At 54.1% G+C, this 17,780-nt stretch overlaps 1 protein-coding gene across 11 annotated transcripts in view; it reads left to right on the top strand.

Annotated features, from left to right (window-relative positions):
• PTPRU (protein tyrosine phosphatase receptor type U) overlaps positions 1-17,780 on the top strand; it is a 95,595-nt gene that overhangs the window by 6,216 nt on the left and 71,599 nt on the right. For 9 of the 11 annotated variants that reach the window (XM_024233440.3, XM_024233446.3, XM_054538491.2 and 6 more), the window contains exons 2-6: positions 12,582-12,713; positions 15,827-16,098; positions 16,585-16,666; positions 16,772-16,887; positions 17,193-17,367. In XM_024233440.3, coding sequence (XP_024089208.1) covers positions 12,582-12,713; positions 15,827-16,098; positions 16,585-16,666; positions 16,772-16,887; positions 17,193-17,367 — 777 coding nt within the window. Of the gene's footprint in view, positions 1-12,581; positions 12,714-15,826; positions 16,099-16,584; positions 16,667-16,771; positions 16,888-17,192; positions 17,368-17,466; positions 17,592-17,780 lie in introns of those variants that run through there. The other 2 variants (XM_054538499.2, XM_024233452.3) reach the window with 2 other exon arrangements.

Below are 17,780 nucleotides of genomic sequence, written 5' to 3'. Positions count from 1 at the left end.
CTGGGCATCTCTGGGAGGGGAATTGGTCTGGATGGACCGTGACTCAGTGGCAGTGGCTGTTGACAAAAGGTTTTGTTCAATCCAGGCCCCTTCTCTGCAGCCTTGTTAGATCTTGCCTGGACTATTGCAGTAGCCTGGTAGCCTTTTTTTGGCCTCTATTCTGCCTGCCATCACGCTCTCTGTTTCTTTTGTTTTTTGAGATGGAGTCTCACTCTGTCACCCAGGCTGGAGTGCAGGGGCACTGTCTTGGCTCCCTGCAACCTCTGCCTCCTGGGTTCAAGCAATTCTTCAGCCTCAGCCTCCCAAGTAGCTGGGACTACAGGCGTGTGCCACCACGCTCGGCTAATTTTTTGTATTTGTAGTAGAGATGGGGTTTCATTGTGTTGGCCAGGATGGTCTTGATCTCCTGACCTCATGACCTGCCTGCCTCGGCCTCCCAAAGTGCTGGGATTACAGGCATGAGCCACCGGGCCTGGCCCAGGCTTTTGGTTTCTAATGCTTCTAGCATCCTGTGGCCGGAATAAGCTTCTAAGGCAGACATAGGATGCTGCCACTCCTTTGTCCCAAGCTGAAGGCTCCCCAGAACTCATGGGACAAAACCGAAACCCTAGCGTAGCAGATGAGGCCCTGCGTGACCAGCCCTTTCTTTCTGAAGCAGCTTCACATGATGCCTTTCTTCCCTGACCCAACTCCTGCCTATCCACTGTCTGCTCCAAATCACCAGGCAAATTGCTGATCCAGGATCCTGCCATGCTGGTTCACACCTCTCTACCTTTGCACACACTGTGCCCCTCCCCACTTCTCACCTCGCGGTGGGGGTGGGGGATCTACCTACTTGTTCACCCTTCACAGTTCAGCTCCATTGTCAACTGATGCAGTGACGCCTTCCCAGCCCTCTCCTGGTGCAGTTGGTCGAATTTCTCCCATAGTGGACGTCTGACGATGTGCTGCGGATGTGCTGCAGATTTCCGTCTCCTTTTTCCACTAGGCTGGGAGCCCCCAGGGGCTGAGCTGTGTCTTTGTCATCTGTGGTCCCCAGGGCCTATACGTGGCAGATGCCCACTAAGTGGCTGCATCTCAATGCCTCTGGGTGCACAGGGAAGGCTTGGAGGGGTGAAGGCAGGAGCTGGGGCTCTGCAGCACAGTCATGGGTGGGCTGGCTATGCCTCCTCCTCTGGCTCTGGGTGGGGGGCTGCCATTGCTTGCAGAATGACTGTGGGAAGACCCCTGAGGGGGACAGCTCAGAAGATGCTGCTTCCAGATGACGCAGGAGGTCTTGGGCAGATTCCCAGGATGCAAACCACAGGACCTTGTGATGACTCAGAAGGGACAAGGAGAAAGGGGGCTTGGAGGGCCGCTGAGGCTTGGGAGTTTGAGGGCAGAAGCTGGGGAGAAAGATTGAGATGGGGCTGTTAGGAAGGGGAGATGCTGAGGATATTTGACACGACAAGATTAAAGCTGGGGCTGGGGTGACAGCTCAGCCCCCGGGGGCTCCCAGCCTAGTGGAAAAAGGGGATGGAAAACCGCAGCACATTGTCAGATGTCCACTATGGTGGGTGACAGCTGAGGCCTGGGGAACCACTGGCAGATAGAAGATAACTGGTGGGAAAGATATACTGGGGGATGGGACAGCTAACAGTGAAGGGACAGGTGGTATTGGGGGAACAACTGAGGGTTGGGGGACAGGTGGATGATAGAACAGGGAGATGTGGGACAGCTGGAGATAAGAGGTGACAACTGGGAGGTATCAGAAACCTAGTGGATAGGACAGGTGAGTCTCAGCTGAGAGTGGGAAGTACATTGCTCAGAATGTGTATGTATGTGTGTTTACAGGAGCGTGCCTGTGGACTTGTGGCTGTGCATGCCTGTCAATATGTGTTTGTCTAGCGTGTGGTGGTTAAGAGCATGGGTTCAGGGCCCAGACCATCTGGGTTCTAATCCTAAGCCCACCACTTCTAGCTGTGTGATGCTTTGGGAAGTTACTGACCTCTCTGGGCAGTGTTCTCATTTGCGGAATGGGGATAATAATAGAACACACTGCATGCATTTGTCATGAGGATATGTTTTATGGTTATGATTATGTAGGTTAGAACAGGTCCTGCACATAGTAAGCACTGTGTAAGTGTTCACTGTTATGATGTGTGTATGTGCATGCATGCGGGCATCCTGTGTGCCCAGAAAAGTTTGTTCTTGGTTTCTGATGAAGTCCAGGCCTGGGAGGGAGTAATAGTGATGGGGATGGGGATGGTGGTTGGGGAGTGACTAGCCAGGTTGGTTGAGTCTGGCTGTCTCTGACATCCTAACCTCTTGTTCGTCCTACTTCCTGCCCACCCTGTCCCAGGGCCTAATCCAATAATAGGTCTTTCTCTCTATCACTCCTCTGTCCTGCCCTGGGCTGGGGGCCAGGGGCTGTACTTTAATTATCCGAAAGCTTTACCAGCAGAATTTGAATTCATTGTTTTCCTGCCAGCATGCTGGGGCTCTGCTCAGTTATAATACCTAGACAATGTGCTCGATTCTAGATGGCCTATCCTGTGGGTGGCAGTGGCTCCATCCTTTGCCCTTGGAGAGTCCCTGGGATAGAAGATGTTGGAGGGAGGGAGACAAGCCAGATGAGATTTCGGCCCCCAACTTGTGGGGTGAGCCAGTGTGGCTGGGCAGAGCTGTAGGTAGAGGGTTTTCCAGGGATCTGAGCTCCCCTCTCCTCCAGTGCATCACAGGGAGGCATCACGACCCTCCCAGCAACACTGTTGTAGTGTGCCAGACTCTGGACTGCTCTGGATGTGTGCTATCTGGGGTTCCTGGGTCCAGCCTCCTCACACTGCCCTGTGTCTCAGCCCTCTACTTCACTGGGATTGCTGCATTGCATCGAGGGTGTGGATTCTCTTGAGTTTCTGCATGTTCTGCCTCTGCATTGTCCCATTGGACCATGCCTCCATCCTGCCATGGTCCTGCCGTGTGTGTGTCTTTGCTGCTCTCTTGTATACTGTGTCACTCTGCTGGATGTCAGTGTTGCATTGGGAAGGTGGATTCTCCTGGGTTTCTGGGCGGAGCCCCTCACACTGCACCACTGTCTGAGATCAACACATGGTTTTCTGTGGCCACATTGCATGTTTGTATCACAGAGCATTTATATTCTGCACCTCAGTGCCTCACTGGGCAGTCTACATTGCATTGGGCACGTGGACTCCTTTGGGGTTTGGGCATAGCTCCTCGCATTGCAGCACTGCACCGTGCCAACAGATGGCATGCTACCACAACATCGCATCTTGGCATCACACAGCATCTCTGTACTGCACAGCACTATTGCATGGACGTCAGTATTGCATCAGGACTGTGAACTTTTCCTGAGTTTCTGGGCACGGCCCCTCTGCATTCCATGGTTGCATTGTACCAACAGTGCACTTTGCCCCACATAGCACTTCTGTGCCTGTGCAATGCTTTGCTGCACTGGATATGTGCCTCATGGCCCAGCCATTGCACTGCACCACTGCTGCTGAAACGCTGCCCCTGTGGTGTCCTGGCCTTTCACTGTCCTACCAGCATGGTATCTGTAGGCTGGTGTCCTTTTCCAGGTTTTTGTTGTCAGCCCTACGTGAACAACATCTTTGCATTGAGTGTCCTCACTGCCCCATGTTGCACGTGACTCAGGGAGTCTATACCTATAGTACAGCTTGGGACCACTTTCTTGGGCTTCAGGACTGGCTTGGGTTTGCAAAGGCAGCACCACTGCACAGTATCTGACATTGCATTTGTGCACTGCACAAGATTACTGCCCAGGGCCTCTACCCTGCAATGAACCTGTTCACTGTTGGGTTGTGTGCACTCTACCAGATTGCGGGACCCAGAGCCCTTGCATTGAATCCACTGGTTCCACACAGCATCTTTTTTTTTTTTTTTTAAGATGGAGTCTTACTCTGTTGGCCAGGCTGGAGTGCAATGGAGCGATCTGGGCTCACTGCCACCTCCGCCCCCTGGGTTCAAGTGATTCTCCTGCCTCCGCCTCCCGAGTAGCTGGGATTACAGGCATGTGCCACCAAACCCAGCTAATTTTTGTATTTTTACTAGAGATGAGATTTCACCATGTAGGCCAGGCTGGTCTCAAACTTCTGACCTCAAGTGATCCACCTGCCTCGGCCTCTCAAAGTGTTGGGATTACAGGCGTGAGCCACCGCGCCCAGCTCCACACAGCATCTTAATTGTACTCCATTTTGTGCCACTTCCTACCCCTGCCTCGAGTCTGCATCTACTCTGTTCCTCAGGACTGTATTTATTGGGCTTATATTCTAGGCTGGGTTGCTGCACCCAGCAGTTTCTTCTTCACTCACTGCCCCTTTCCCATCCCTGTATCTCTCTGTTGTTCTGTGTGCCTGTGCTGCATGTCTATGCAGGGCACACACCCTTCCCCTGAGAATGCATGAAGCTTGAACTCGTAAGGCTTAAACTTACCATCTTGGTATTCCTCCATACACCTATCACGTAGAACTGGGTGCCAGCCCAGTGTACCACTAAATGCACTGCAGTGGCGCGGTGTGCCTTGTGCAGCTCTGGGTCATGCCCATGATGGATGTGGCACTCCCATGCTGCATCATGGCCCTGGCCAGTTCTGCCATGCTGTACCAGATGTCTGTAATGAGGCCTGTGCACACTGTGGGCTCTGCTCCCTGCATTGTGTAACTGTGTTCTGTGTCTACACTGCAAAGCTGCTGCACTGCACCCTCCACACACTGCACTGTAGCACAGCAGAGGCCTCTCTCCATGGACCTTTATGAAGTACAGATCTTCACACTGCTCGGGTTTGTGCACAGCCTCATGCCCCTCTACTCTGTACTCTGTCTTCATATGTCGCAGGGTGTCTGCAGGGCAGATCTGTGAACTCTGCCCACTGCACCACTGCACAACATAGTCCTCCATTCGGCCCTTTTCCTCTGTCTGGCATCCAGCCCTGGCCTGTGCCTTCCCCTCATACTGCCAGGGTGGCAGCTCTACTGCTAACTCTGGATTTGCAGCACATATTGATCAGGGAGGTGGGGAGTGGGCCTGGCATAAGATCCCCTGCTGTACTTGGTTTACTTCCATTCTCAGTGGAGATGGCAAGATGTTGGCATTGTCAGGCTGTGTGTTGGCTCTGTGGGTGGTGCTAGCTCAACTTTCCCTGTGGCCCAGCCCTGGGCAATCTTTCTGGTTGCAGCTATGGTGACTCCTGGGTGATTAGAAAATGGGCATACTGCTCCCAGCCCTGACTACAATTAATGACCCATCAGTTCGTCAGGGCTCTTCGGGCAGCTCTGGGAGCCTCGGCCTAGGTCTGGATGAGTTGACTTGGGCAAGGAGAGTAGCAAGGTGGGCTGGGCCAGGCCTCTGGGCTGGAGTCATGGTCCTAGAGCTGGGTGTGGTTGGTGAGGGTCAGACTAGCTGGGATCATGGGGTCAATAAGTCCAGGCACTGTTGGCTATACACAGGGCTTGGGATGGGGTTCAGACGCATGAGAGATGGTCCTTGACCTCAGGCAGGGAGGAGGTAGGGATTAGACAGGCCTGAGATGGAGCTGTAGTTGGGGTGGAGAACCCAGGATGGGGCTGGGTTAGGCAAGAAAGTCAGGGGTGAGGCCAGTGTTGGTTCCACGCTTGGGTTGGGCTGCTGAGAATAGGGGTACAACCCTGGATGATGAAATAGTCCAGTGTTGTTGTTGGGGTTGTATTTGAGTTCCCCCACCCACAACTGGGCATGTACCTGGGCTTGGGTGAAATCCCAGCCCCTAACTTTGCAAACTGTTGGGAGAAGTTTTGCTTCTCCTGGGACCACTCTTGGGAATTGGATGTTCTATTGACAAACCAAAGGGCAGAAAAGTCTCATTACAAACAGGCTCTGTTTGCCAGGTGTCTTCAGAAAATACTGGTTACAGCTGCAGCCGCATTGGGCGTGGAGTGCTGTTCCCTGTCTGGTGTGAGGAAAGTGTGGTGCACAGTGCTTGTGGTGTTCACACTCACACACACACACACGTATGCCCAACTCCCATCTACCTTACTGCACACACCCACCTCCCCCTTAGGTGCAGGCTTACCACTAAATATGCCCTGTACCTCTGCTTGTAAACGCACGTCTATACACCCACGGCTTCACAGCGCCTGCCTGGGAGACCTCCCCTTTCCGACACCCATGTCCACCCTCATGCACCTCTGCCCCAAGATGACTCTTGCTCACGTGCACACTCACGCAACTGCAACCTGTCATCCGACCTTAGCGGTCCCCACTCTCATTTTACAGGTGAGGAGGTAAGGATTCAGAGAGGGCAAGTCACCTGCCCAAGGTCACAAAGGGACTTAGAGGCTCAGCGGGAAAGAGATCCCGGTCTCCCGCCTCCCATTTGAATACTTGAAACTCAGTACCAGGCTGTCCTGTCATCTTAGAGCCATGAGCACACGTGTGCACACACATACATACACGCACACCTGCACACACTCACACGCGCACCTGCATGTGGACACATGCACGTGGAGGTGTGGAGCCCCTCCCACCAGGGAGACCCCTCCCACACTCCTCCAGAGGCAGCTCTGCCCCTTACATCACCCCATCCCGAGCCCAGCCGGATGTGGCTAAACCATCCCCCTGCCTTCCCAAATTGTGGCTGACGGTTGCTCAGGCAACCGCCTGCCAGATTGGGGAGATTAGCTGAGGAATGTAGCTGGGCCAGTTTGAACTGAGGCTGGGGGAGCCCTTGGGGGTCTTGGGTTGATTCAATTCACCCTCTCAGGGAGGCCTCCGTAGAGATGGGGTGCCCAGGGGCAGGCATTCTCCCTGTTCCCAGTCTGAGACTGCATCCCCAGGCTTGGCCCAGGCTGCAGAAAGGGAGTGTGTGTGAACACTGAGTGCGGGGCTCAGGGCATATGTGTGTTGTGTGCTGTGCACCTCTCTGAGTGTGATTGGAGGATGTGCCGTTTACATCCTGGAAGGGGACTTGAGGCCCCTGTCCTCACCAGTTTCTGACATCTGACTCTGGACCCCTTGGTGGCTTGGTCCTAAGCTCCCTCTGGATCCTGCTGTGCTCTCTGGAGACACCACCTGCCCTACTCATGGCTTATAGGATATATCATTTATCTCATCTGAATCCAGGCACTTTCCTACTCAAACATCTACTGTGGCTTCTCAGTTCAAAATGAGGCCCAGCTCCTCACCCTGGCGTTCAGGGTCCTCCATGATTTGGCCTCAACCTCCCCTCCCTCCAGTCATAGCTCCCATGGCTTTAGCCAACCTGGGCTCCTTTCTGTGCCCTGGACAAACTGTGTTTATTGACCGCCTTGCTTTGCTCCCCCGAGTCCTTTGCCACAAATGCCTTCCACCCATCTCTACCTATCCTTCTTGGCTCTGCTTAGATGCCGCCTCTTCCAGGAGGCCTTTCCCCTCTACCTGGCCCCCTCCCCTGGACCCCCTCTTGTGGCCTTGACTCTTCCATTATTCCCTCATTCCCTCTTCCTCACCCTTACTGTGACTAGGAGGTCCCTGAGGGCAGGGCAGAGTCTTCATCATCCTTGTACCTCTAATAGTGCCAGTCGGGGACCTGCTTTGTACTGGCAGGGAAAAATCCCCTGTGAATGAAGCTGAATTAACAGTTATGCCCAGCAGAAGGGCAGGCTTTGTTTTGTTTGTGCCCAGTCTCCTGGAATAAAGATAGGGGGTTTAAGTCTGAGCATCTGCACATTGTAGCTGTATGGCCTTGAGTAAGCAGCTGTATCTCTCTGAGCCTGTTTTAATCTGTAAATTAGGAATAACAATAGTACCTAATAAACTAACAATAAGACAAAAATAATACTACCTACCTTCTGAGTTGCTATGAGGATTCACCGGCACAGGCGTTCATGATGGTAATTCACAGTCCCCTCGTAGAGGTGTTGATGTGTATATGTGCGTGTCTGTGCCCATGTCTGTGTCCATGGAGTCAAGAAGGATTCCTTGCTACCATTCTTGCTCTGAACTCAGTCAGATTTAGTGGCCTCCAGCAGGAGTTGGGTCTCTAGCAGAACTGGGACTTGGCTTTGGGGCTCTTGGCTCCTAGCTGACCATTCCCATCTCAGGGGACCAGGGGAAGGGGTGAGGGTGGGGCTCTCCTTGGGGAGCCTGGCCCCAGAGATGTCACCCACTATGGGCTGGAGCTAGAACTGGGCCTGGCCCAGAGACACAGGTCTAGAGACAGACATGGGACAGGGAGAGGGAGTGAATCTGGTTAAGGAATCACTCTGAGGCTGGGTGCAGTGGCTCATGCCTGTAATCCCAGCACTTTGGGAGGCCAAGGTAGGGGTACCACTTGAGGCCAGGAGTTTGAGACCAGCCTGGCCAGCATGGCGACACCCCCGTCTCTACTAAAAATACAAAAATGAGCTGGGTATGGTGGCACGTGCCTATAATTCCAGCTACTTTGGAGGCTGAGGCACGAGAATAGCTTGAACCTGGGAGCTGGAGGTTGCAGTGAGCTGAGATCATGCTACTGCACTTCAGCCTGGGCAACAGAACGAGACTCTATCTCAAAAAAAAAAAAAGAATCACTCTGGATGGGGTCAGTCAGTCAGCCCATCCAGAGTGACTCCTTGGAGGTCACCCTAGCTGGGGTCAGTTGTAGAGGTCATTTGGCAGAGGTCAGGGGTCATTGTGGCTGGGGTGGGCAGGTCTGGGGTCAGTCAGTCTGATGGTTATTCTGGCTGAAGTGAGATAGTCTGGGGGTCATCTGTATGAGGCAGAGGCCACTTTCAACAGGGACAGTCAGCTGGGAGCCAGGCTGGCTGAGGTCAGCCTATTTGGGGGTCACCAACTTGGGTCAGTCTGTCTGGGGATCACAGGACTGGTGTCAGTCTATCTGGGGGCTCCTGTGACTGAGGTCAGGTGGTCTGGGTGTCACTGTGCAGGTTAGTCAGTCTGGGGGTCCTGGCTGTTCGTGTGGCCTGGCTCAGGATGAACAAGAGGAAGCCAAGGTGCTGGCATTCCCAGGCTCTCCCCAGGGTGGTGAGTGAGACATCAGGGCAGCGGCTTTGTTACTTGTGAAGGAACAGGAAAGGCCTGAACCCCAGCCAGGGCTTTAGATCCTGGGCTTCCCTTTCTGGCAACCCCTCTACCTCAAGGAGGCCTTGGCTAAGAGCCTCAGGGCAGGCCCAGCTCAAGCTGAAGTCAGCTGGCCTCCTCCTCCAGGAAGTCCTCCCTGACTACCATGCTCTCTTTCTGTACTTGCCATGTTCTCTCTCTCTGCTGCACTGTGGGTCTTTTTCTAGAGGGGAAGCTGAGACCTTCCGGGTAGAGATGGGGTTAAAACCCACCTCCCACAGGCAATAGGGTATGATGCTGACCAGGGCTTTTCAAACAAAGAGCCAAAGAGCTCAGCCAAGGTCCTGCCCCAGCTCTGGAAAGAGTCTTCTGTTACTTCATCCCATCTGCTTGGTGCCATCCTCACACACACGTCTCACCATTTCAGGAAAAGACAGGGAGCCCCCAGCAGTGAGGAGCCCCTTTGTGCCTGGCTCTTCTGGGTGTGTTTTTCTTTTTTCTTTTTTTGTTTTTTTGAGACAGAGTCATGCTCTGGCACCCTGGCTGGAGTGCAGTGGCACCATCTCAGCTCACTGCAACCTCTGCCTCCTGGGTTCAAGTGATTCTCCTACCTCTGCCTCCCAAGTAGCTGGAACTACAGGCACGTGCCACCACGCCCAGCTAATTTTTTTATTTTTAGTAGAGATGGGGTTTCACCATGTTGGCCAGGCTGGTCTCGAGCTCCTGACCTCAGGCGATCCGCCTGCCTTGGCCTCCCGAAGTGTTGGGATTACAGGTGTGAGCCACCGCGCCTGGCCTGGGTGTGTTTTTCATGTGCTACTTCACATCATCCACATCACACCCTAGAGGAGTTGCAGCGGCAGATGAAACAGTAGAGCCTCCTAAAAGCGAAGTCGCTTGCTGCATGTGAAGATGGCTAGCACTGTGCCTGTGACATGGCACTCACTCCCCAGGTGCTGTTGTTTGGGAAAAGCTTCCTCAAATATCATGTGGCACTCACTCCCCAAGTACTGTTGTTAGGGAAAAGCTCCCTCAAACGGTGTTTTTCCTCTGCTCTTACACCACCACAGCAGCAGTCATCAACACAGGAGGCCTCTGTGACCAAATGTGTGGGGGCGTCTCCCCACCACCAAGCAAGCAATTAATTCTGTAGCAGACACCAGCTGGGTGTCCTCCAATTCAGTTCTAGCACAAGGGTCAGATCCCAATGGGTTGACGGCTCAGTGCCCATGACTGCCTCCTCCTCCAGACACCAGTCGCAAGTCTGGGCCTCCAGAACTTCTGGCCGACCAGCTGCAGGTTGGGGTTCCCACGACCCCCTCTTTGAGTTTGATTAATTTGCTGGAGCAGCTCACAGAACTCAGGGAAACACATTAACTGGTTAATTATAAAGGATATTGCAAAGGATACAGATGAAGAGATGCATAGGGTGAGGTATGGGGGAAGGGACGTGGAGCTTCCTTGCCCTCTCTGGACCCACCGCCCTCTAGGAAGCTCCATGTGTTCAGCTGTCTGGAAGCTCTCCGAACCCTGTCCTTTTGGGTATTTACGGAGGTTTCCTTACATAAGCATGATTGACAAATGTGATTGCACATAAAGTGCCCGATCTAAACCCAGCAAGGCCTGTGTGCTTAGATTTTACTTGGCCTTTCCGTGGCATTCCTTCCTCTAGGGTATGGGGCAGGACCCTCTCTGGAATGACCCATGATTAGATTAGAGCCCTGCCTTGGACAGGTGAAAGGAGGACAGGAGTAGGTTAGAGAGAAATTTTGTTTCCTGAGGCCTGTTTCTGAGGCCTAAAGTGTCCAACATTATAACATAAGACTGTACAAAGGGTTTTATATATATAAATAAATATGTATTAGGTTGTGCAGAAGTAATTGCTGTTTTTGCCATTACTTTAAAAAAATGGCAAAAACTGCAATTACTTTTGCACTAACCAAATATATGTAAATATCACAACTATCTATACCTCTCCCTCTTCTTGAGATTGGGAAGTAGCTCAGGTCTGCTCCTTCTGGTATCGAAACCTCTTGTAGGAAGCCTGGACTTCATCATCTGACCCACATGGATTCAAATCCCACCTCTGTTCCTTAGTAGACTTGCATGGTACATATAAGAGCTGCTATTTCCTGAGTGCTTAAGTATGCTAGGCGTTGTGCTGAGTGGGCTGCTACATCAAATCCTCAACAAGCCTATGTGCAGATAGGGAAACAGAGGCTCAGAAAGAGAAACCACCTGCCCCTGGTCACAAGGGTTGGCAAATTGCAGTCAAGACTCGATCCCAAGTCTGTGATGCCAAAGCCCACTCATTGATCCACCACATGGTGCTGTGGACAAATCCCTTCACTCCTCAGAACCTCAGTCACGTCATCTGTCAAATCGGGAGGAGTACCAGTGGCTGGCAGGCACCCAGGACAGGGTCTGGCATGGTTTGCGCTTGCTTCCTCGCCACTTACTTGGGCATTTTCCTGGGTTTCTGATGCCTCAGGCTCCTTATGGGGCTCCAAACACTAAGGTTTGGGAGTGAGCGCCAGGGAGAAGCTTGCAATTCCTTTCTGAACCAATAGTGTTCTCAGGTTTATCAGGCAACTAGCTCAGGCCTTTGATGAACTCACTAAGATATATGGACCTCATTACCAACCAAAGGACTCACATCTATTTCAATCCTCACTTCCTCCCCCCTTTCTCATTTAAACTGTTAGTACTGGTTGCAAATCATGGGAAGTTGCTTCGTCTAGTCATACATGTGCCTAGTCCACACATGACTGTGCTTTTTGCATGTCACATTCCTGCAGGCAGAGACCTAATTTGGCTGACTTTGGGCAATGACTGAATCCCATTGACATCTGTCAAGTAGGAAAAATAGTGGTGCCTGATTCAGAATGCGTGGCCTGAACGAGGCTCTGTACTTACGCCATTTAGCATCGTGCCTGGCTTGAGTGGATTGGTGGCAACTGTTGTTTTTAAAGGAGATCTCATTGGGCTGGATTATGGCATGCATGGTCCTGCCAGGCCCAGGGCCCACTGTCTGTCCTCTATGGGAAGATAGAGGGGCAGGTGACAGAACACTGAGTAACAATCCGGAGATCTCAGTTCAAACCCCACCTCCATCACCAGTGAGCTGTGTGGCCCTAATGAAGTCACTCAGCCTTTTGGGGGTCTCAGTTTCGTTATCCACAAAGTGGAGATAATTCTATTCCTGATCTTATGGATTGTTGTGAAGTTCCAATAATATAGCAATCCTGATAACTAGTTTTTGAGGAGGGTCTTTGATGGATGACTGAGCCAGTGGTGGTTGGGGGGTCCTGGGAAGTACTGGGGGCGTTGGCAGTGTAGGCACATCTTGGTATTGGGAGGGGACCTTGGTAGAGGGAGAGGGTGGAGGAGGGAGAATTTCGCTAGAGGGAGGGAGCAGTGTGGGGAAGGGCCTGAAGAGAGGGAGGAGGGCAGGTGGGCCTGGGTAGAAGGGAGAGTGGGGCTACCCTCCAGGAGCCCTCCTGGCCAGCAGCCCTGCCTTAGCCTGGGCTAACCAGGCCCTGCTCTCATAGCTGGCTGCACCTTCGAGGAGGCAAGTGACCCAGCAGTGCCCTGCGAGTACAGCCAGGCCCAGTATGATGACTTCCAGTGGGAGCAAGTGCGAATCCACCCTGGCACCCGGGCACCTGTGGACCTGCCCCACGGTAAGTCTACTCTCCATCGCCATTACCCCTTCTTCTCCTTCCGGAGGCACTTCTACCCACCTGCTGTGTGACCTTGGGCACATTACTTAACCTCTCTGGGCCCCATCTACATTTGCGTCTTTAATGACATACGTGACACTGAATGTGGCTTTCTCTGGACACTGTCTAATTGTGCATGTCAGCTAGTTTCGTGTGTAAAATGAGTGCAGGCCCTCATGGCTGTGAGCTAAAACTCACTTCCAATTACTCCCCTTGCTGCCTAGCTCAGGATCCAGCCCACTCCCACTCTCAGTTCTTCCTAAATCCTCCATCTTTGGGAGGCTCTCTTCAGAGATTCTTTTCTCCCAAAGAGCCCCTGAATCCTGGTCTCTCCAGGAGTTGAAGATGCTGAAAAGAGCAGTAACAGTGGGACTAGATGTGTATAAAACCTTCCTTCCTCTGCCCTCTTCCTCCTGGAAGTCCCAGATCCTTCTCGACTTCTACCTTGCTCTGTTCCTATTTCAAGATGGGGCACCTTTGTCATCCTGAGCTCTGGACTGGGAGTCAGGAGACTAATAATATGGATTATAGTACTCACTTCCTGCTTTCATCATGGCCCCTACAACACTCATTCCAGAGTCATGAAGACCTGGGCTCAAACCCTGTCTCCAATCACTTTACCAGCAGTGTCACTTAACGTCTCTGAGGCTCCATTGTCTTCACTGTAAAATGAGGCAAACAGGACTCCATTTCAGAGGGTCACGAGATGATGCATATAAAGTACAGAGCACAGGGGTGGCATGCAGGGTCAGTTATTTAATTGCTATGGCTGAGGGTCTTTGGGGGCCTTGATTACTAGTGCTGCTCTTCACTGGATGCAGAAACAACTGGGATTAAAAAAGAATGAGACAAATAAAGGCCAAATTGTCAACTTTATTACTGATAAGGGCTGTGTCAGAGGACATAGATAGTGTGGGTATCAAATGGGCCTTCTGAGTGAATCTTGAAATTCCACAGTCTGAAGCCCCCTCCCTTTGCCCCATCACACTAGTGCCCAGGGTCTTTACTGCCCAGCTCACAGCATGGCTGAGATTGCATCTGTTGTCGGGGAGGGGCAGCAAAGATTCTCAGTGGTGGGGCCAGGACTTGAAGCCACTAGGAGAGAAGACCTTCATGACCTGGCACAGGCACCTCCTGCAGAGTCTCATGGCTTGCACTGCCTCCCCTTCTGTGCATTTGCTCACACTGTGCCCTTCCTGGGGCACTTACCTCTGTCTCTGCAGGTGTTAGTGGGTATCACAGTTTGATTTCTCTGAAAATAATCTGTAAAGGTACCCACCATGGCAGGGACCTTGTGTGGGCCTCTCCATATTCCCAGGGCCCAGCCTCAGTCTGATACATGGTTGGCAGTCAGGTACAAGGCAGCTGATTGGAATTCACCTCTTAGAGTCCTGACCACCCTGAGGGCACGCTGCCTCTCTTGTCACGTGCAAGCAGAGACATACCCAGTGAGAAAGGGGAGAGGGGAATTTAGCAATTAGTGTGAGCCTCGTGCTAGGTCTTGAGGATGTGGTGGTGAGCCAGATGGACAGTCTTTGTCCTCCTGGTTCTCACATTCTAGGAAAGGGAGCTGGTGGTGGAGGGAGAAGAAAGGAGGGAGATTCACTCAGAGATGGAGAGCTGGAGAGAAGAGAAGGAAGAGCGACAGGGACAAAGGGAGTAAATGAAAGAGAAGGGGAGGGATGCAGTGAGCCGAGGGGGAGGCAGAGGGAGCAGGAGGAGGAGGAAAGAACAAAGTGTCAGATTGGAAGAGGGAGAAAGATGCATACAGCTGCTCGCAGGGAGAGGAGAGAGAAGTAGCATGAGTGGGCCAAGAGGGAGTGTGTTGGGGGTTGGGAAGTGCCCCTTCCTGGGTGGGGATGGGGACTTGAGTTTAGTTTACTACTGCCCTGCTGGGACTGATCCAGGAGCCGCCTCCATAGGGCTTCTAGCTTACAGAGATGAATGAGATCCCCTCCAGCAGAGTCCCTGGGGAGCCCTCCTGGAGCAGGGATCTGAATGAGCTTGTGTTGGCTGGCAGCCAAGCCCAGGAGGAGGCAGCGCTGGGTGGTTTCGGGTGCCCTTTGGGAAGCCCAAATCCCCCCGCCAGGTCCTGAGCCAGCCTAGTCCGCTTCTACTCCCCCAGTACCCAGCCTGGGTCTCTGGGGAGGGACAGGCTGCCTTTCTCCAGGTTGGAAGTCAAGGGGATTTGTATCCCGGGAATTTAGACTCAGGGATGGGGGCTGGAAGGGAAATTGGAATCCTTTCATTCAATCTCTCTTCTACATATTCATTCAGCTTGCGTCCTGAGGCCTCACAGTCTGGTGGGAGACATACAGGCACTTTAGTAATAACCCAGGGGGCAGGAGAGAAGCCCAGGGTGGGAGGTGGAGGGAGGGCTTTGGAAGGGGTGGCCTTTGAGGGACTGTTGTGTGCCAAGCTCTTGAATCCAGGGATGAATGACCTAGTCCCTGCCTCCAGGGATGGCTCAGAACATGGGGAAAGCTGTGGTTAGGCTGGGCATGGGCTTTGTGACCTGCAGATTGTAAGGAGCTGTAATTTTTTTTTTTTTTTTTTTTGAGACCGAGTCTTGCTCTGTCACCCAGGCTGGAGTGCAGTGGTGTGATCTTGGCTCACTGCAACCTCTGCTTCCCAGGTTCAAGCAGTTCTCTTGTTTCAGCCTCCCGAGTAGCTGGGACTACAGGCACATGCTACCACACCCTGCTAATTTTTGTTTTTTTAGTAGAGACAGGGTTTTACCATATTGGTCAGGCTGGTCTCGAACTGCTGACCTCAGGTGATCCACCCACCTCAGCCTCCCAAAGCATTGGGACTACAGGCATGAACCACCTCGCCCAGCCTTTAAATGGTTTTGACAAAGTCAGGTTTGTGTGTTTTTTACTGCTCCAGGTCTCCTATGGGAAACAGATGCTAGGAAGTGAAGGGACTCACCCAGGGAGGTGGAGCTGGGGCCAGAACTCAGAATCCCTGACTCCTGGTGGGTCCCGATGCCTGGAGTCCTCCTCAGTGCCCCCCTGGCCCTGGCCCTCCCCTGAGGTCTCCTCATCTCCTGCCTCTTCCTCCTTTCTTTCCAGGCTCCTACTTGATGGTCAACACTTCCCAGCATGCCCCAGGCCAGCGAGCCCATGTCATCTTCCAGAGCCTGAGCGAGAATGACACCCACTGTGTGCAGTTCAGCTACTTCCTGTACAGCCGGGACGGGCACAGCCCGGGCACCCTGGGCGTCTACGTGCGCGTTAATGGGGGCCCCCTGGGCAGTGCTGTGTGGAATATGACTGGATCCCACGGCCGTCAGTGGCACCAGGCTGAGCTGGCTGTCAGCACTTTCTGGCCCAATGAATATCAGGTGGGCTGGGTTCAGTCAGCGGTCAGTCTGTGCCTGGAGGTGGGGCAGATGGATGTCAGATTGAGGTTGGAGTAGATGAGTGGCTGAAGTTAGAATGTGTCTGCATTCAGTATCAGAGGCAACCTGTGGTCAAGGCCAGGGGTCAGTCTGGGGCCAGTCTGGGTTCAGCATCTGAGGTCATTGTTCCTAGGAATAGCCTCTGGCCCAGGTCAAGGGTGAGTTGGAACAGTGCTGGCCTGGAAATGCTGTCTGGCTGCTTGAGGGTAACTGTCCAGGATTTGGATGGAAACTCTGGCCTCCACCTTGTTCACTATGGGCGCTGGGACCCCACCCCCAACTACCTGGCTTGGGAGGGAGGGTCAGTGTGAGCGGGGCTGACCTCTGCTAGTTGAGGCAGAGGAGGCTGAGGCCGAGCTGAAAGTGGGCACCTCCCCAGGCAAGGCTGGAGGAATATCAGTATGACAGGGGCCCTCCCGCCTCCCCCAGGTGCTGTTTGAGGCCCTCATCTCCCCAGACCGCAGGGGCTACATGGGCCTAGATGACATCCTGCTTCTCAGCTACCCCTGCGGTGAGTCCCAGCCCACTGGGGCGCAGGGGTAAGGGGTGCGGGCGGCCGCGGCTCCTGCCTGCAGGGGGCGCAGGCCCAGCTCACGACGCGGCTCTAACCCCGCAGCAAAGGCCCCACACTTCTCCCGCCTGGGCGACGTGGAGGTCAACGCGGGCCAGAACGCGTCGTTCCAGTGCATGGCCGCGGGCAGAGCGGCCGAGGCCGAACGCTTCCTCTTGCAGGTGAGCGGGAGCGGTGACCTTGGCTGGGGGCGGGGTGGGAGGGGGTTGGTGGCTGCTTCTGGCCCTGACTCCCGGCAGGTTGCTGAGTCCCTGCTTCATACTCCAGCACCGCGCACAGCGTCCCTGCCCTCCCCTAGCTCTGCTCTGCGCTCTCTTGGGTCCCCCATTCCCCCAGGTCAGAGCGCGGCTCCAGGAACCTATGTCCGCGCGGTGTAGTAGGGACGGCTAAATGGGGCCCGGGTCAGAGCGAGATCGGGACCCCTCACTCGGAGGCGCCCCTGACCCTCTCACTCTCTTCCCTGCAGCGGCAGAGCGGGGCGCTGGTACCGGCGGCGGGCGTGCGGCACATCAGCCACCGGCGCTTCCTGGCCACTTTCCCGCTGGCTGCCGTGAGCCGCGCCGAGCAGGACCTGTACCGCTGTGTGTCCCAGGCCCCGCGCGGCGCGGGCGTCTCCAACTTCGCGGAGCTCATCGTCAAGGGTCAGCTGGTGGACGCCGGGGAGCGCCAGGACCTCACCCTCGAGGGGCGGGGCCGGCGGCGGGGGCGGGCTCTGCCCGGGGGCGTGGCCGTAGGAGGGTGGGGCCGGCAGAGTGTCGCTGGGGCGCGATCTGAAGATGGGCATGTGGAAATGGCAGTGGCCCAGCCGGGATGAGATCTGATCTAGGGATCGGGGCTGGCGTCGAGGGGAACGGACAGGGTCAAGGTGAGAGCCTAGAGAGGGGTGGGGTTCTGGCTGTGTGACCTCTGTGTTGATCTTAGCTGGCCTGCGGTCGGCTCCGGGAGGCGAGGATTTGGGGGATTAGGAGGGGCCTGAGAGAGGGGTTGTGGGCTGATGGGCGAGGGCGGGGTCAGCCTTTGGAGCCAGGTGCCCCTTAGGGCCCGGAATTTAGTG

This window comes from Pongo abelii, chromosome 1 (assembly GCF_028885655.2).
Source record: "Pongo abelii isolate AG06213 chromosome 1, NHGRI_mPonAbe1-v2.0_pri, whole genome shotgun sequence".
NCBI classification, from domain to species: domain Eukaryota; kingdom Metazoa; phylum Chordata; class Mammalia; order Primates; family Hominidae; genus Pongo; species Pongo abelii.
This window is presented reverse-complemented; position numbering and strand designations above follow the sequence as displayed.